The sequence below is a fragment of the Oncorhynchus nerka genome, linkage group LG3 (genome assembly GCF_034236695.1).
Source record: "Oncorhynchus nerka isolate Pitt River linkage group LG3, Oner_Uvic_2.0, whole genome shotgun sequence".
Taxonomy (NCBI): domain Eukaryota; kingdom Metazoa; phylum Chordata; class Actinopteri; order Salmoniformes; family Salmonidae; genus Oncorhynchus; species Oncorhynchus nerka.
The window spans coordinates 4,528,951-4,548,917 of NC_088398.1; the positions used below are offsets into that span (position 1 = coordinate 4,528,951).

Here is a 19,967-nt window from a genome sequence, read left to right on the forward strand (position 1 = left end):
ACTCTGAGGGCCCTCACCTTCTCCCTGTAGGCCATCTCGACGTTGTTGGCAATCAAGCTGTAGTGTCTTCTGCAAACTTGATGATTGAGTTGGAGGCGTGAGTGGCCACGCAGTCATGGGTGAACAGGGAGTACAGGGGAGGGCTGAGAATGCACCCTTGTGGGGCCCCAGTGTTGTGGATCAGCGGGGTGGAGATGTTGTTTCATCACCTTGGGGCGGCCTGTCAGAAAGTCCAGGACCCAGTTGCACAGGGTGGGGTCGAGACCCAGGATACTGTCTATAAGTCTATAAGGCCACTAATCCCATGGCTTTCATTTGAAACATTATGGGGTTAATGGCTAGGTCATGTCACCCGAGACAGAAGTACAACTTCTGCCAGATAAGAGCAAATAATTATATATTTTTATTACTGAGCATTTCTGATTCTGATTTCCCAACGGGCTCTATTCCATTTATGAGGTGATGTTTGGCAAACAGAATAGAGCACAGGAGAGGTGAGTAATATGGCGTAATAAACACACGTACATTTGTACCTAATTCCCCCCCCCCCCCCCCCTGCTGTTCCCTCTATTTCCTGCCCTGCACCTCGACTGCTGCAGGATGTAGGTCTTTTCATATTCACAACCCTAGGCACAGTGTCTTTGCAAAACACACACACACATAAATGGTCGGCAAAGGAGGATATCTCATTATTGTATAATGTGTGTGTGACACAGAGAGATAGAGATCAAGGACTCAGATGCAATATCCTTTATCAATATTTGAATAAAGTTAAATAAATGTTCAATAAAAATGTTTTAAACATTCCCATAGGCACTCATCAGTGTGACCACAAGCACCTCCACTGGTTCCTGTTAGTCTACTGGTTCATCCAGGGGTTGTATTTGGGACTTGATGGGTAGTAGAAGACACTTTACTTTTCCCTGATTGAATTCAATTCCCACGGTGTGCCATTCAATTGAACCTTTGGACACATCCTCCCAAAGCTATGTAAACCTTGGTTGGCGATATCCCACAAAACAGTGAGTCACTTCCATGCCTCATCATTGTGTGATTCCCTGAAGTATGAGTGATATGGGGCTGAATGGGGAGGAAGATGTGAGATAGTTTCTCCTGTCCCACAACAACCAAAAGGTCTTCCTACAGCAGCGGGCAGAATTCTGATTACCTAGATCCAGGATTTCCTCAAAGTCCCCTTTCAAGAAGGATAATAGCGGACTGATCCAAATTAGCAAGAGGAACTGCGTGTTAGACCCCACAGGCAGTGCTCTCTAGGACAAAGCATGTCCTAGAGAGCGACTGACTTGCCTGACAGCATTCCCGAAAAGGGAGGAATTATAGCCAATTTCCTACACCCATAGTAATGTACAGGAATGACACCAACCTGACTGGCTGAGGGAGAGAGAAGATTTCTCATTCATGTAGCCTAATTATTTGTATTTTATTTATTTAACTAGGCAAGTCAGTTAAGAACAAATTGTTATTTACAATGACGGCCTGCACTGGACGACGGTTTGGCCAATTGTGCGCCACTCAATCACGGCCGGATGTGATACAGCCTGGATTCGAACCAGATCACTGTAGTGAACCAGGTTACTGCCTCTGAGATGCAGTGAGATGCTGTACCTTAGACCGCTGCGCCACTCGGGAGCCCCTTACACACTTGTAACAAAAACCTTGTATCAAAAACATTTAGTTATTGATTGTTTGATTATGTGTGCACTTGATGTGGACTCGAGACCCCGTCATTCTCCCTCCGTAAAACACTCCCTAATAAAATATCGCGTCACTTCCTTGCCAATCCCTTAGAAAAAGAAATATTAGAAAGGGCCGAACGACGCTGGGAAAGAGCGAGAAGAAGCCAGAAGAGAAGATAAAGAAGTAAAGCCCGATGAAAAGAGGGATAGTGAGGCGGGAGGAAGCGAAACACGAGCGTAATCAAAGTAAGTTTCCCATACTTTTTCTCCTTTGGAAACACTCCACTCAGAAACTTGATCGGCGGAGCGCAAGTTTTGCCCTTTTCCCTCCCCATTGACATCACTCATTATGGCCTTCCATACTGCTAGGCAATCAATATGATTTTAGAGTTAAATTCGCAGACATTTGCTATTTGTTGAAATGGGTTCCTGAGCTATGGCTGGCAGTAAGTTTGACATAATGTAGTCTGCCTTGCCGCATAAAAGCGATCAGTTTTATGAGGAGTTGTTGATTTTTGCTTTGATGAGGCAATATCACTTGCAAGAACAAGGGGACGCACATAGGGACTAACTAACTTTCAACCGCTTACTGTTTCATCCTCTGATGGAAGTTATTGGTAAATAGTAAACTAATGACAGTAATGTCAGACTGCTTTTAAATGTAGGCTACCTCATTGTCTTTAAAAGCTCAGTAGCACTGGGTTGAGCCCATTTTCAATATAGTTTTCAATTGAATGGAATAGGGAATCATTGTAATTGCTTTTAGTATTAATATAGTGTTTGTCTGTGGCTTTAAAGTCCCCTACCCCGAGGGAAGGAATCCAGGCAGAAGTATGTTTCACTTGCAAGTCCCAGCATGGCCTTGGCATAAATATCAATGCCAAACGACTCGTTGGTTTCTCACACTCTTGCACAACAGTGATGTTTTCATGTAGGCCTGTCATGACAGGTGACTGTATATAAGACCATAGAAGTCTGCCCTGTACAGTGACACTAATCAAGGGAAATGGGCCCTCAGTGACAGCTTTGCTCTGGGCCCCTCATATTCACTTTCTCTCTGTTATCTATGTTGACAGTCTAGAATGGACTTCTCTGTTCACTGTAGGTTTATATACTGGCAAAATACCTTTTTGTGAAGGTATTTTATTTCTGTTATGTGTGTTTTAAATAGATTTATTGAGTTGATATTTGTCTCACACTGACTGAACTTGGCTCAGTGTCCGCATAAATAGATTACATCAAAGTAAGAACATCAAGGTAGTTTGTTAGTTTTATTTAGTCTGCCAGTGTGTTTTCTGATGCATAGAAGTGTTTCTGCTTGATGTGTTGTCTCAACCAGTTGGGTTTCTTTTCTCCCCGTCTCTGGCCTCTTTCTTTATATCTGTCACTCTTTCATTTTCCCCCATGCTCTCTTCTCTACACCACTTTTTCTCTCCCTCTGTACCCCATCTTCTCTTTCCCTCTTGCCTCCTTTCTCCATAATTCTTTCTCCCCCTCTCAGCTGTCATGCCACTCCACAAGTCGTCCCACAAGGCACCTCGCCTGGACCCCACCATGATCTCAGCTCCGCTGGGGGACTTCCGCCACACCATGCACATCGGGAGGGGAGGAGATGCTTTCGGTGACACCTCCTTCCTGGCTACTGTTGGCCCCAGCTCTGACCCTGGGTCTCCGGGTGCCACGGCAACAAACGACTCAATGGCGCCCGTTGATTCCGAGACGCCACTTAACCACACTGATGACGTCACAGATGGCTTCGGAAGCACACTGAACAGTGAGCTTCAGCATTCCGAGTCTGTGTCGTCTTTCACACTCGATATGGATTTCGACCTGGGCCCATCCATCATGGGTGATGTGCTGGGGGTGATGGATGGACTGGGGCTGGACTCAGACTGGACTAGGACTCGCGCTAATGAGGAAGACTTCTTCAGTCCAAGCAAAAGTCTTGTCGTTGAAGTGGAGAATTTTAAAATGGCGGCGGAGGATCAGTCTGTCAGCATAAGGAACAAGCTGAATGAGAAGAAGCTTTTAGGGATCGAGGGAGATGAGGTGGGAGATGGAAGGATAATAGAGGGGATTGGAGGGATCAAGACCAAAGGCCAGAGGCCGAAGGTGAGATTCAGCGACAAACGAGAGGAGATCATTCGCCAAGCGTCAGAGGAGGAAGGTCAGGGGTTAGATGTTGAGGAAGAGTGTGTGAGTCCCACCGAGGAAGATCGAGAGAGAGGGAACAACATCATCAGCGTGTCAATCGCGGGAATAGAGGTACAGCCCACCAATCACACGGCGGATTCACCTTCCAGTCCCGCCTCCTCACACAGCTCAGAGTATGAGGGTGTCACCCCATTGGACAGGAGGAGGGTTGACAACTGTCACTCAGAGACTGATTCCGAGGAAGAGGAAGGGGGAGACAATGGACGGGGCTACACATTTGAAGATGAGTTTGATGATGAAATCGGCCTATAAGAGTGCTACAGGGCACCTTACGTCAATCAATGAGAGGATAAAATGGTTCCTCGTTGGTTGTGAACTATGTACAGTTTACTTCCTCTATGCATTCTGCAAATTATCATTCAAAACGGAGGTTTAAGCAAAGCTAAGTATTTCAGAACAACAACTGGATATTTGAAGAGTCTCTGCTGAAATGTTTTTGGGACCAAATTGCTCCTTTGGATCCTCAGTTATAGACATGCAGTTAGTAAACAGTTACTACAGGAATCCGTTTCATTGAATCAATCTTATAAGCTCCAATTAATGGACAGAAAAAATTTGACCTTTTGAAATAGCCACCTATGTATTGACATCAGATTTGAAATGCTACATTTTTAACAGACACTGTACTTCAATTTATTATGTCTCAATTGAAAATACAAAGAATAGCCTAGTATTGTTTTAGGCCAAGCAGGTTTTCAGTGAATAAATAGCCTAGTTTGCAGCACTTTAATTCATTTCAAGAAACTGGAAGCTTTACTGTTAAATCAGTGCTCAGTAAAAGATAATGACAGTTTTTAAATGACAATGATTAAGGCAAATTGAAATGTTTTAACTAACATGTTTTAGTTTTTACCAGGTCAAAGGTGTTTCTTAAGAGAAAGTGCATATGATACAGAAAGACTAGTATCTTATGCTGAAGGTGCCTTAAAGGGAGTCGTTGTTCATATCCCTGTGCTTTAACTCACCATAGCCATGTCTTCCTTCTTGATGTTGTATTTTCATATCATGTATTGCTCAGAGCAAATTGCTTTGTTGTCTGTTTTGCATTGCATCTTAATGCTCTTTACAAACAAACTAAATGAACCAGCCTTTTATGACAAATATATAATTATTTGCCACCTGTTTCTCCACATAATTAATGGAAAGTTTTTTTTCTGAGCGATTTTATTGTTAAATGCCACTGGGTTATTCCACAAAATGAGTCATTTTTCGGTAGTGTAACTTGGTTAAAAATGTATATATTTTAGCACATTTTCAACTTAATAAAACATGTTTTCCCATTTCGAGGTTAAATAAATAAATAAAAATAATATAACTGCCAAATAAAGTAACAGGGTTGACTGTAACAGGGTTAATGATTTCATCTTAAATCAGCCATAAATCCCCTTGTGACAGGGGGAATGGAAGCTTGTTGCGTACAACAGGGAGGGGCAATTGAATGCAAGGTTCAAAACATTTTATTAAGTTAAACATTATTAGCCTGTAGCAATGGGGTAGCAGGGTTGACGAGTTATAACTCAACCCACTCAGTTTTCCACAACACCAGAAAATGTCCAAAAAGAGTAGAACCAGCTCACATGCGTTTCCACTAAAAATCTTCTGAGAAGTCAGTGCAAAGAGGGACATGTCAATGCTGAATTTTATTCATATAAAAAAAATCAGATTTATAGAATTTTTCCATGTGGTCTACTTCGTTTAATATAACAGGCTTTAAAAAACGAATGTTGGTGCACCATTTCTACTTAAAATATCAAACGATACAAAAGCAACTAATTTCATGGAACAACCCTACTCTGTTTATGGATACCTCATTTTAAGAATTTCCTCTTATTTAGAGCTTTAATATCTTTGGTGTTTTCATGACATAAATCTATCATTCCTATTTTTTTTAAACGGTGAACTGTTCACATTCCAATATTTAATTTCTCAAGTCAGAATTTTTCTGACCTAAATTACATCCAATGTAGGCCTATTTTTATTTTAATGCATTTAGCCTGTGTAGTCAATTACAAAAGTTATTGGTATTGATTTTAACAACCACTGACAATCTCTGAAATCTCATGTTTTGAATTTCAGTTGCAAAGCATGTATGACCTTATATTTAATGCTTCTTTTGGACCAACATTGTACAAGGGGGTTGGGTTGAATGCATTCAGGTGCACAACTGACTAGGTATCCCCCTTTCCCCTTACAAGTAATGCTGCAGGGAGAAGAGGGGGTCTGGAAAGAATTGTCTCTGGACATGTTCTTTATCTCGTGATGGATCCTCTTGGATATGCTGGTTACTTCAATAAACATATTTCATTACAGTGTAATGTTTCAGCAAAGTGTTTCCTTGTGTCAGTGTGTCTTTAACTTATGTGGAAAGATGGCAGGAATATTAATGCGAGAATACACTCTACTACGTCTGTATTTGGACAGGGATGCCAACCTTTAAAATGTGGCTATATTCTCCAGCATTTTGGATTTGAGATAATGTTTCATATGAAGTGACAGGACAGAATGTCCCCTTTTTATTTGAGGGTATTTTACTGTTTAGAAATTAAAGCACTTTAGAGATCTAGTCACCCCCATTTGACGATGTCAAGCATTTGGACAAATTTTGCTTCTAGTCTACCAAAGTAGTCAAAAGTTTAATATTTGGTCCCAAATTCCTAGCACATATTGACTACATCAAAATTGTGACTACAAACTCATCAGATGCATTTGCAGTTTGTTTTGTTTATGTTTTGCCTAATAGAAACTGAATGATGACTTGAGTAATTTTCTAAGTGAGTAGATACAATGTTTCTGAACACTTCTAAATCAATCCTGATAATACCATGATTAAGAAAAATCATTCATGAATAATGAGTGAGAAAGTTAGGCTCCAACAAAGCATGCAAACCTGTCACCATTACCAATAATGGGGGAGATGAGCATTTCTTTTTTTTGGGGGGGGGGTGATCTTTATCCCTCTAACTTTCTCACTCATCATTAACAAATCATTTATAGTTATCTATAATCATGGTAGCATTCTTATTCATGTAGGTGTTCACAAACACCTATTCTTACGATAAGTGTCTCAAATGACAGAACATTATTCACCATTCACTTCCTATTGGACAAACATCATCCGAAACACAACCTAAACAAGCTGTAAATAGACCCCTTTCTGTGCTTACAAATATTGCCGCACGAGGGCGCAAGCTGTGCAAATTGGTGGCAGAACAAGGGGGAGTTCTCATAGAACACCAGCAAAAAAATCTAGCTAACAACTGCTGCATCCAAAATGAGTTATTTTGCAATGATCCCAACCCAAATATAACCTTAGCGACTGTTCAAGCAAGAATCAAAACGTAATTGTAAGCTTATGAGAACCCCAAAAAGTTATTTTGTTTATAAGTAATAAAAACGTAAATCTTGGGTATGTCGAATGGGCAGATGCCGATGGCTTTCTTATTGCCGCCAAGAGTAGCGCGCATCTGTGCATGACGTCAGTGTGTCGTGTACTGGAAAAGGGTCTATGCATCCAAGAGGTTTGTAGTCACAAGCTTGATGTAGTTAGTGGTCACGTCAGAATACCCATACTTGTGTCCTAATAGGCAGTGGTCTAAAGTACTAAAGTAGTTTTTTGGGGTATCTGTACTTTACTTTACTATTTATATTTTTGACAACTTTTACTGTATTACATTCCTAATGCAAATAATTAACTTTTTACTCCATACATTTTGAATGCTTGGCAGGACAAGAAAATGATCCAATTCAAACACTTATCAAGAGAACATCCCTGGTCATCCTGGTACCTCTGATCTGGCATACTCACTAAATGCAAATGCTTCGTTTGTAAATGATGTCTGTTGAGTGTTGGAGTGTGCCCTTGGCTATCAGTAAATAAGAAAATTCAATGGTGCCATCTGGTTTTCTTAATATAAGAAATTATTTATACTTTTACTTTTGAAGTATATTTGAGCAATTACATTTACTTTTGATACTTAAGTATATGTAAAACCACATACTTTTAGACTTTTACTCAAGTAGTATTTTACTGGGTGACTTTCACTTTTACTTGAGTCATTTTCTATTAGGGTATCTTTACTTTTACTCAAGTGTGACTATTGGGTACTTTTTCCACAACTGCTAATAGGCCGTTTGAGTATGCCAAAAAAAATATACAATTTTATAGTATGTTACGTTTCAAAAATCGAGTATACTTTAAATGTGCAGATGTCATACTCATTTCGGATTTGACAACCGCTGATAATCAATAGGGATGTGCTACCGAAATGATTCAATAATGCGAAACCATGCAGTCCAGCATGACGCATTCTCAGTATGCGAAAATAGAACCTTTTTATATTTTGTGAATTTTGTTAAATCATGTATGGTTTAAATGCCAGGATGTTATGCTAATTCTGGCTCTTCATATTTGTAGAATTCGATGCACACTTTTCCACAATGCATTGGAAGAGGTGGGCTGCGAGTGATAAGCCCCTAGTTCTCTTCCAACAAAACTAGGTTATCATTAATTGGGAAGATAGCTAATAGCAAGCTTCTGCGGCAACCTGGTCTTAGAACATTTCATATGACTCTGTATGTAAATCCGGGACACTCCATTTAGTATATGTTACGTCTGGTATGGTTACAGGAGACAGAAGGTTACTTAAGTCAAAAACAAAAGGAGGGTGGATGGTCGTGTGGATAGGATGGGTTGGCGTATAACGTGAACTTCTAGCAACCCAAAGCAAATTTTCAACTACTTTTGAGCTACACTGCAACTACTTAGCATGTTAGTTAACCCTTCCGTTAACCCTAACCCGAATGCCCAGACTAGCTAATGTTAGCCACCAAGCTAGAATTTGTAACATATCATACGTTTGGCAAATTCGTAAATTATATGTCATGGGTAATGGACATCCAAAAATTAATACATACAATACGAAACGTAACATCGTTCTAAATTGAGTGTCTCTGCTTTAAATACAGAATACTACAAAATGCTCTGAGAACAGGATGTTTGCGGTGTTCAAATGTCGTTTTTGTTCTTACAATGATCACGAGTATCGCATCATAGACTAGTATTTTTTTCTCCTTAAAAACTACGTGGATTTCTGTTTTCTCATTGAAAGTGTTTCTTGTTCTCTTGGCCTTAGTCAACGCTTTTAAACTAAATACTAAACCATCCTTTGATTTGTGATGTGGCTGTGTTATTGATGTCATATTAATCAGGCCTTTTGATTTGAACATATGGATTGTTTTAGTGTTGTAGGCGTGGCTATCTATTTAATAAATGGATCAAGCCTCAACATTCATTCTGTTCTCGTTCCCAATGATCAGTACTTTAGTTTATTATGGTGCTGTCCAGCAGTTCTGAATTTGCATGCACCCAACTGTCCACGTTTTATGTGCAATAGTCCTTTGATTTGAACATTTTTAACGTTTGTGTGTACTACTAGACTGTTTGATTTCATTACTATATGTTACAGCACTTTGTTGAAATGAAACCAAATTAGTTTGTCTTCAGTCCTTAAATAGGAGAGATGAGCTATATGGTCTACTACGGTGTAGGTCTAATTACATTTACATTTAAGTCATTTAGCAGACGCTCTTATCCAGAGCGACTTACAAATTGGTGCTTTCACCTTATGACATCCAGTGGAACAGCCACTTTACAATAGTGCATCTAGGTCTTTTAAGGGGGGGGGGGGGAGGGAGGGAGGGGGGGGGAGAAGGATTACTTTATCCTGTCCTAGGTATTCCTTAAAGAGGTGGGGTTTCAGGTGTCTCCGGAAGGTGGTGATTGACTCCGCTGTCCTGGCGTCGTGAGGGAGTTTGTTCCACCATTGGGGGGCCAGAGCAGCGAACAGTTTTGACTGGGCTGAGCGGGAACTGTACTTCCTCAGTGGTAGGGAGGCGAGCAGGCCAGAGGTGGATGAACGCAGTGCCCTTGTTTGGGTGTAGGGCCTGATCAGAGCCTGGAGGTACTGAGGTGCCGTTCCCCTCACAGCTCCGTAGGCAAGCACCATGGTCTTGTAGCTAATGTGATAGTCTTCCTCTAACCAGCCTGAGTAGGCCTATAACTCCATTCCTATTTTATTCAGAGTTTAGAGAAATGAATCGAATTAGAAATGAACTATTATCAGGCTGGTTAATGTAATGCATGTCTGTTGAATTTGGAAAAAATCCACCCACACTATGCCCCGCCCCACCTACTCAGCCAATCAGGAGCCGCTACTGAGTTGCAGCTGTGGCATACTACATACTTTTTACTAAACGGTACATGCAAAAAAGAATGCGACGGTGAGGGAATAGCATGGAGTTTAAGTATGTAGTACGCTGGTATGGGTATTTAGAGAAGACCACTGTGTGCATATTACAGCTCTGGAAAAAATTAAGAGACCACTGCAAAATTATCAGTTTCACTATTTATAGCCATGTTTTTGGGTAAAATTTACATTTTTTGTTTAATTCTATAAACTTCTGACAACATTTCTCCCAAATTGGTCCTCCATCCACACCTTGATTGACCTGGCTGTGTGGCATGGAGCATTGTCCTGCTGGAAAATACAATCCTCAGAGTTGGGGAACATTGTCAGAGAAGAAGGAAGCAAGTTTTCTTCCAGGACAACCTTGTACGTGGCTTGATTCATGCGTCCTTCACAAAGACAAATCTGCCTGATTCCAGCCTTGCTGAAGCAACCCCAGATCATCGCCGATCCTCCACCATATTTCACAGTGGATGTGAGACCTGGAGAGGCCTACAAGCCAGTGTCTCGCACCCACTGTGAAATTAGGTGGAGGATCGTTGATGCGAGGATTGGTTTTTCCAGCAGGATAATGCTCCATGCCACACAGCCAGGTCAATCAAGGTGTGGATGGAGGACCACCAGATCAAGAGGAAGATGGATGGTCACAAGCCATCAAATAAAGGCAAGCTGCTTGAATCTTTGCGCCAGCAATGGCATAAAGTCAGCTAATATTAATGACTGGTGGCTAGCATGCCAAGACACATGAAAGCTGTGATTGAAAAAAAAAATCAGGGTTATTCCATCAAATATTGATTTCTGAACTCTTCCTAAGTTAAAACATTTTTGTGTTGTTTAAAAATGAATATGAACTTGTTTTCTTTGCATTATTCGAGGTCTGACAACACAGCATCTTTTGTTATTTTGACCAGTTGTCATTTTCTGCAAATAAATGCTCTAAATGACAATATTTTTATTTGGGAGAATTGTTAGTAGACTATAGAACAAAACAAAAAAAATCATCTTACCCAAACACATACCCATAAATAGTAAAACCAGAGAAACTGATCATTTTGCAGTGGTCTCTTCATTTTTTCCCACAGCTGTATATAAAAATACCCTCAAATAAAAGGTGACACTGTACTAAACCCTTTGATCTAAAAGCAAAATGTAATATTAGCATCACTCTAGAAATACAGACAGTCATTTCCATTGATGTACACCCCCCTAACTGATCTCATTCCTTCATGTCAACCAACAGGCATTTTGTTGGGTTGAGAAAAAATATACACCAAAACAGTAATTTGGTAAAGTGTTTTATTTTGAACATGTTGGTACACATGCTACTTGTGAAGGCCAGAAGGAATAACATACATGCACAGTACATGGTAAATGCATGCCAACAGAGCAGTGAGGGGACTGAGAAGTAAAAAACCAGGCTCACACACTTAGACTCTCTCACACACACACACACACACACAACTATACAGAGATGGTCCTGAACACGTTGAAGCCTGACAGAGCAGTAGAGACCATCACCCCGGGTATCTGCGGGTGCCAATGGATTTCCTTGACGTCTGTCTGACCCTGGTGCAGGAACAGCAGCTGGGGGGGCAGGTCCTTCACCCCCTCCTCCCTCGCACCCACATCACATGACTCTACCGATAGGTCCCATTGGCTGACCACGTCGTCCGCTCCAGAGGCGGCGAACACGCTGGAGTCCACAGGGTTCCATTCTACTGATGTCACTGGCGCGCTGTGCTGCTTGAAGTTAGCCACCGGCCGGCCCGACTGAAAGCACAGGTAGATAATATTACGGTTTAACATCATCTCTCCTCACTTCTGTTGTGAGCATTCTGGTTTAGAATAACTGCATAACCATGTTTAAGATCTGCCTTGTCAAACACACACTGACCCCAGACCAGTCCCATGGGCGACCTCCCAAGGGTTCTAAAGCACAATACGAGTCAGACCATGTAACCACTGTTGATTTGATGCTCCTCCAGCACTTCAGAGTAATATCAAATCTCTATAAACCTTGAAGCTATAAAAAAAAAAGAGGGCCAGTGTGTGAGAGCCAACTTTTCCTCTACATTCAACCTAAATCTTGAAAGGCCATCATACAGGATAGGACATGATTGCTGTGGGTGTAGAGGAGAAGGGGTGAGGGAGACCAGAAGATTTATCGCACAACGCATCACCGGGGGCAAACTACCTGCCCTCCAGGACACCTACAGCACCCGATGTCACAGGAAGGCCAAAACGATCATCAAGGACAACAACCACCTGAGCCACTGCCTGTTCACTCCGCTATCATCCAGAAGTCGAGGTCAGTACAGGTGCATCAAAGCTGGGACCGAGAGACTGAAAAACAGCTTCTATCTCAAGGCCATCAGACTGTTAAACAGCCATCACTAACATTGCATGGCTGCTGCCAACATACTGACTCAAATCTCTAGCCACTTTTATAATAAAATAATTGGATGTAATAAATGTATCACTAGTCACTTTAAAAAATGCCACCTTATATAATGTTTACATACCCTACATTACTCATCTCATATGTATATACTGTACTCTATACCATCTACTGCATCTTGCCTATGCCGCACAGCCATCGCTCAGAAAACACAGGTAGAGATTGATGGCAGTGTGTGATCGTTCAGCAGCAGTGGTGTGCAGTGAGGATTAATCTGTTAAGAGTGTTGGGACTGCAGCCATTTTAAACCCAAACAAACCAACCCAGATGGTGCAATAATGATGCAAAGATGGCATTTACATTATTTGCATTGCGTCCATTCCTTTTTATGGGTTTAATATTTTACAGAAAATATTTTAAAAAATACAGTTGAGAAAATTGCAACCATCCTGGTATTCCTGTTTAACCCGGAAATGCTATTTAAAGTTGCAGCTAATGTAGAAGAAAGCTGTGTACATTTGCAAATACTGTGCAAAATCATATGTGAAGAATGCAACAAAGATGCAGAATCATCTGGCCAAGTGCATAAAGTTCCCTCAGCGCTCACAACAAGCAACCTTTGACAAAAGTCCCTCTTCTTCTATTCGAGGTGAAAATGATGAATCAGACACCTTACCAATAGCAACAGCTCATGGTCCTCCTGGAATCATGTTTTTTTGAGTCAATGGAGGAACGTAGTCAGAGAAATGCTGATGAATGTCTTGCTCGAGCTGTGTATGCAACTGGTTCCCCTCTGATGCTCACAGGCAATGTGTCTTGGAAGAGATTTCTGAATGTTCTTCGCCCAGCATACACCCCTCCAACCAGACATGCTTTATCTATTAATTTGCTGGAAGCAGAGCTCAACAGAGTTCAAGTGAAGGTCAAGCAAATCATAGAGAAAGCAGACTGTATTGCAATCATCTCTGATGGGTGGTTGAATGTTCGTGGGCAAGGAACAATTAACTACATCATCTCCACCCCTCAATTAGTATTCTAAAAGAGCACAGACACGGGACAATAGACACACCGGTCTCTACATTGCAGATGAGCTGAAGGCAGTCAATGACCTTGGACCACAGAAGGTATTTGCACTGGTGACAGACAATGCTGTGAACACGACAGCTGCTTGGTCTAAAGTGGAGGAGTCCTAACCTCACATCACACCCATTGGCTGTGCTGCTCATGCATTGAATCTGCTCCTCAATGACATCATGGCACTGAAAACAATAGATATGCTCTACAAGAGAGCCAAGGAAATGGTTAGGTATGTGAAGGGTCAAGTTATAGCAGAAATCTACCTCACCAAGCAAAGTGATAAGAATAAGAGTACGACATTGAAGCTGCCCAGCAACACCCGTTGGGTTGGTGTTGTCATCATGTTTGACAGTCTCCTGGAGGGGAAGGAGTCACTCCAAGAAATGGCCACATCACTGCCTGCCGATATGGACAGCCCCATCAAGAGGATCCTTCTGGATTATGTATTTTGGGAGAGGTTGGTAACAGCTTGAAACCTATAGCAGAAGCCATTGCACGGATTGAGGGAGACAATGCCATCCTGTCTGATGTTCAGACTCTGCTAGTGTAACGACCCTGGGTTTATAAGCGCGGAAATCGACTCTGCCGCACGAGCATGCTTTTGTGGCACAGTCGATAGCGCGCCGGACCTCGGGCTCAAAGGTTGAGGGTTCGAGACCTGCTCCCTGCTGTTTCATTATACTAGCAGATGTAAGAGAAGAAATCCATACTGCCCTGCCCCATTCATTGTTGCTCCAAGCAGAAGAAACTGCAGCTCTGAAATACATCAAAAAGAGTGAAGACTTCTGCCTAAAGCCCATACTTGCCTCAGCATACATGTTGGACCCCAAGTATGCTGGCAAGAGCATCCTGTCCGGTGCAGAGATCAACAAGGCCTACGGTATCATCACTACCGTGTCTCGCCACATTGGCCTGGATGAGGGCAAGGTTCTTGGCAGTCTGGCGAAGTACACTTCCAAGCAAGGGCTTTGGGATGGAGATGCAATATGGCAGTCGTGCCAACATATCTCATCAGCCAGCTGGTGGAAGGGACTTTGTGGATCTGAGGCTCTTTCCCCTGTTGCCTCCATCATGCTCCATATCCCACCATCATCAGCCTCCTCAGAGCGCAACTGGTCCTTGTTTGGGAACACACACACCAAAGCACACAACAGGCTGACCAATACAAGGTTTGAAAAATTGGTGCCACCCGGGCAAACTTTAGGCTTTTTGAGCCTGACAGCGAGCCATCCTCAACGAGGTTGGAAAGTGAGTGAAGATGAGGCCTCAGAGTCTGATCTTCAAGAGGTAAACATTGATGAGGTCCAGGGAGAAGACATGGAAGTCTGAGAGGAAGACAACCAAAGATTTTGTTTCTAGAATATCATTTTACAGATGTATGTTGAAAACATTTTTGGTTGCAATGGATCATTGGGGACCATTCAATATTCCTTTTCTTTTGTTGTTCAGTGAAATCATTCCATGTTAAGAGTCAACTCATTTAATTAAAAGTTCAATTCATAACTAAATCATTTTAAAAATTTCTATTGGAAGTATTTAATAATTTGCAATTGTGTCTACTTATGATAAGGTAAAAGGTACATGTTTCTGTCTCCATATGATATGGAAAATACACTACTGTTCAAAAGTTTGGTGTCCTCGTTTTTTAAAGAAAAGCAATTTGTTTGTCCATTAAAATAACATTAAATTGATCAGAAATACAGTGTACACATTGTTAATGTTGTAAATGACTATTGTAGCTGGAAACATGATTTTTAATGGAATATCTACATAGGCGTACTGAGGCCAATTGTCAGCTTCAATGAAAAGGCGACTCTGGGATGCTGGCCTTCTAGGCGGAGTTCCTCTGTTCAGTGTCTGTGTTCTTTCGCCCATCTTAATCTTTTTATTAGCCAGTCTGAGAAATTTATTTTTATTTGCAACTCTGCCTAGAAGGCCAGCATCAACAAGGACATTTCTAAGTGACCCCAAACTTTTGAACAGTAGTGTATATCCAATGCAAAAACATGTACATTTAAATGATATGGGAATTAACAGTAATATATTCCCACGGAAAGTTTCCACCTCTGAATATTCCCTAAAATGTGCAACTCTAGTGGTGACTATTTAAACAGTCTGATGGCCTAGAGGGGGAGCAGCTATTTTTCAGTATCTCAGTCCCAGCTTTAATGCACCTGTATGGTCTCCGCCTTTAAATGCTAAATAACAAATGTTTTCAAGTGCAACTTGAGCAATGATGGTTTTGGGAAACAGCTCTGAGATTAAATGATGCTCCTACGAAGGTTCTAACGATTAACTTAGCCTTCAGTTTCCCAAAATAAACTTGCCTTAGTTCGTACCATAGGATCAGATGACCCTCCCTAAATCCCAACCTTAGATTCATGTCTAAGTCTAGGGCCAAATTAACCTTACTGCAGTTCTTACCTGGAACTGCCTCAAGTCCCAAACTTTCAGAAGTCCGTCGTCCCCGCCGGACAGGAGGAATGGTTCAGTCCTGTTCCAACTGATGACGTTGACGTCTGAGGAGTGTGCCTCCTTGGCACAGAGCATGGAGTTGGGCGGGGCTCTGGTGTCCCAGACGCGGATGGACTGATCCACAGAGCACGAAGCAAAAACCTTGGGGGTATGATGAAAGAGGGAGGAGGAAGAGAGAGGACAATGAGACAGAAAGTTGCAGTTTTAGCTATAATTCTACAACTGACATTTCATGTCTGCTTCTTCTGACATTAAAAAAGTAAAGTTTCTTTACATCTACTGATATTGTCATTCAGCCTAACATCCCACTGCTTCTCCCATCATACCGTGGCTTCTGTGGGTGACCACTGCAGGTCCTCCACGGACTTGGTGTGAGAACTGAAAGGCCGTTGGTCGATCTGCCATGAAGTCCCTCCCTCCTGTGGTTCCCACACATGGATGTTCTTTTTGCAGTCGCCACTGACCAGCCGACCTTTTAGACAAAACATACTAATAAATGAGCTTATTATTCTACTCATGTATTCACATTTATTTAGGGACAGTTTCCCAGAACCACATTAAGACTAGTCCTGTACAAAAAAAATCCAATTTATCGTCAAGGTAATTAGATTGAGCCAGTCATTCTCATTAATTTGGGATGGAAGCCAACATAGTAGACGTCCCCTTATACCTAGAACAGTATCTACACAGCGGATGGTGAGGAATATGCACTCTGCTTTAGACGTACCAAAACATCAGACGTGACAATGGACCGACTCACCGGGTACTTTGGGCGACCAATCAATGGCAAAGCCCTCAGTCATGTGACCCGAGAAACTGAAGAGGGGCGTGGCTTCCTTCTGCTGTTTGACAAAGGTTGACATGGCAGCTGAACTGTAGACGGCTTCCATCTGGGATCGGAGGTCAAATATCTCTACCTGACCTTTCTCTGACCAGACAGCAGCCAATGACTGATCTCCATGATGGGTCACCTGGTTGGAAAATAGACAAGGTTAATGTTGAGCCTTTCAAACCACAGTATACTGCTCACAACACACACAGTCCAATCAGGGTGCATGTACAGAAGAACAAACTGAGGGTGCAAGAGATATTCAGATACTCTCAGAAAATGAGAACAGTTAAACTCACTCGGACTCTGTTGATCCCTCCGTAGTGAGGCATCATGGCCAACTCCATCTGTGGCTTCTTATCTTCATCATCATCCTCTTCATCACTCTCTCCATCACTGCTCTCGTCCCCCTCCTTCACTTTCTCTGTAGTACCGTGGAGGTTGTGCATGCGAATGAGAAGCAGTCTTAGAGGAAGGAGGAGAAAAGGTATGGTAGGATAAGTCAATGAGGCCTGAGCAATAAAGGACTACCAATAGCGGGGTGTGGAAAAAGTATATTCAATGTGAGTATTTGGGGATCCCTTCACATCAGCCTCACAATGGGAAGGCAGTCTGAGGGTATGCTGAGTGTCATTGTTATGGATCGGTGGGTGTGACAGCTACCTGTTGCTGAGGGCAGCGTCAGCCTGTGTGCCTGCACAGAGCAGCATAGAGAGGGGATACTGTTCCCTGCCGTCTCCATTCGCATCTCTCAACACGTCGAAGCTCAGGCAAGGAGCACCTGTCAGTTTAAAACATTCAAATTAATTTGTTTGATGGGCAATAAAATCACTCTATTAGCTAGTTAACGGTTGGGCCAACCTGTCTGACACTCGTGGTACATGCGGTAAGCCGACCGGTCCATCTCGAGCTCCTCTCCGGGTTGGAGAGGCTGTTTTCCGGGGACATAAACTTGAGTTTCCTGTTCTCCATCCTTTCCCTCTTCTTCCATTTCGTCTTCGTCGCTGCCACCCCCTTCCATTTCCTCCATCTCTCCATCTTCGTTCGGAAGCATGTCTTTTCTGTGCGCCGACATTTTGAGAGGGGCCAGGCTTTGCTTACTTCCGGTGGATTGATCACGTGGTTTGTCTCTAGCTCGCTCTGTCTCGCTCATTTACGATAATTCAGCTGATGTGCTTCTTCTGTTCCTGACTGGCCTCTTTGGCAGACAGTCTGGAATTTTGCCTGACCCTTGCTACTGCCAGTAAAGTCCACTAATTCTATAAACATCTAACCAAGGAAGGAATTACTGTAATCTTATGGATAAACAAAAAGTATTACAAAATGTAAAGTTTTTGTTTTTGTAAAGATTTGAAAATAGCTGATTGTGGCCACCAATTCAAGGCAAGTGGGGTTTTGAGCCCCACCTGTTTAGCAAAAATATTTTTTCCACTGTTTCGCATGTTATTTTGGCATTAAACGTGTCACATATCAGTTTGCAAACAATGTTAAAAAAAATATTGGGTTAATAAAGCCGAATACAAACATGGTCTCTTTTTTGCTTTCTTGAGTAAGGCAGATCAGAAATGCAGGTGTTTCAGCGTAGCTCAGTGCTTTGTGTGGTGGAGGGGCAGCCAGCAAAAAATACAGAGCGTAGGAGTTGGTAATCTTCTCTAGTTGTGCCATGATTGGCTCAGTGTTCTGTCACTCATGGGGACACTACGTCACCGCAAAATCTACAGGTAGAGCTAGAAAGTTCAAGCCCCTTGGGTGCTGCCATAAATTTACATTAAAAGTGCACATCCAAGAAGGCTCAAGGTCATTGGCCACAGATAAAATGGCGTAAAATCACGTTATATCAACCGTAGCTTTGATTGGACTGATAAAAATCAACATCATACTTTAAAAATCTGAGCTAGCAAGCTGGACAAGCAGTTATCATCTTGAATCAAGTCAACAATCTACTGGCAAATCCTTTTCAATTCTTGTCATATGAAGAGAAATTATAGAAAAAACATATCGGTGCTCATCGGCCATTGGACATAAACATTACACAGAAAGTTGGAAATTGCAAATTCAACAATGAGTGGTTTGGAAGGAATCAGTGGTTAACTGCAAGTGTTGCAAAGCAATCACTAGCTTTCTATTCGGTGGAGAGGTTGTGTGGTCCAAGTCTGGGTTTATAGTCTTTTTTTCAAGCTTAAACGGATAAACATTCACACGCAACACAATATGCAAGAAAAGGTTGAATACATTGTCCATGCTGTCGATCCAGAATGACTTCTGCCGAGTTCAAAACAACTGGAAACTCGGAACAGGGAAATCTCAGACTTTAGTGAGTTCAAGGCAAATGGGAACTCGGAAAAAAAACAAGCTCAGACTGGGAAAATATGTTTTGAATGGTCATCCAACTCGGAATTCCAAGTCGGGAGCTCCGACCTGAAGATCACTGACGTCATGATTCAACCATGTTTTTTTCTGAGTTCCCAGTTGTCTTGAAAGCACCATAAATCCAGAGAATGCCAGACAAAATTGCCCACAAGAAGGTTCCCCGTGCCACCTTCCTGTTCAAGTGAGCACAGACCTTGAACAGGTCCAAAAATGTCCAAAAATGTCTTGAATGCAGCTGCATAAATGATGTAATATGCCAGGGAGATATGTATACTGTATCTATTTACAGATGAACTATGTACAGCTGGGCTAGACAACCTGGACCCTCTCTTTCTAAAATTATCCGCCGCCATTGTTGCAACCCCTATTACCAGTCTGTTCAACCTCTCTTTCATTTAGTCCGAGATCCCTAAAGATTGGAAAGCTGCCGCGGTCATCCCCCTCTTCAAAGGAGGTGACACTCTAGACCCAAACTGTTACAGACCTATATCTATCCTGCCCTGCCTTTCTAAAGTCTTTGAAAGCCAAGTTAATAAACAGATCACTGACCATTTTGAATCCCACCGTAACTTCTCTGCTGTGCAATCCGGTTTCCGAACTGGTCACGGGTGCACCTCAGCCACGCTCAAGGTACTTAACAATATCATAACCGCCATCGATAA

The 19,967-nt window shown here is 42.1% G+C and overlaps 2 protein-coding genes across 2 annotated transcripts; one reads left to right on the forward strand and one right to left on the reverse strand.

The window, feature by feature from the left end:
- Positions 1-1,786: 1,786 nt before the first annotated feature.
- cdc42ep5 (CDC42 effector protein (Rho GTPase binding) 5) lies at positions 1,787-6,238 on the forward strand. The gene is made up of 2 exons (XM_029620207.2): positions 1,787-1,943; positions 3,199-6,238. Exons 1-2 carry the CDS (start codon positions 1,892-1,894, stop codon positions 4,161-4,163), a joined length of 1,017 nt encoding a protein of 338 aa, XP_029476067.1. The 5' UTR covers positions 1,787-1,891; the 3' UTR covers positions 4,164-6,238.
- A 5,200-nt stretch (positions 6,239-11,438) lies between these two features.
- On the reverse strand, positions 11,439-18,050 carry LOC115101048 (glutamate-rich WD repeat-containing protein 1-like). The gene is made up of 7 exons (XM_029620216.2): positions 17,797-18,050; positions 17,599-17,716; positions 17,235-17,400; positions 16,867-17,077; positions 16,433-16,578; positions 16,056-16,247; positions 11,439-11,926 (listed from the first exon to the last, which is right to left on the reverse strand). Exons 1-7 carry the CDS (start codon positions 18,008-18,010, stop codon positions 11,618-11,620), a joined length of 1,356 nt encoding a protein of 451 aa, XP_029476076.1. The 5' UTR covers positions 18,011-18,050; the 3' UTR covers positions 11,439-11,617.
- Positions 18,051-19,967: the final 1,917 nt, after the last annotated feature.

Bases quoted from the DNA above. Each gene is read 5' to 3' on its own strand.
- cdc42ep5 (XM_029620207.2), top strand. From the start codon at position 1,892: ATGAAAAGAGGGATAGTGAGGCGGGAGGAAGCGAAACACGAGCGTAAT. The intron at 1,944-3,198 runs GTAAGTTTCCCA...TCCCCCTCTCAG, and splicing joins GAAACACGAGCGTAATCAAA to CTGTCATGCCACTCCACAAG.
- LOC115101048 (XM_029620216.2), bottom strand. From the start codon at position 18,010: ATGTCGGCGCACAGAAAAGACATGCTTCCGAACGAAGATGGAGAGATG. The intron at 17,401-17,598 runs GTAGCTGTCACA...CCTTCCTCTAAG, and splicing joins GACGCTGCCCTCAGCAACAG to ACTGCTTCTCATTCGCATGC. The intron at 11,927-16,055 runs GTAAGAACTGCA...CTGTGCTTTCAG, and splicing joins GGGACTTGAGGCAGTTCCAG to TCGGGCCGGCCGGTGGCTAA.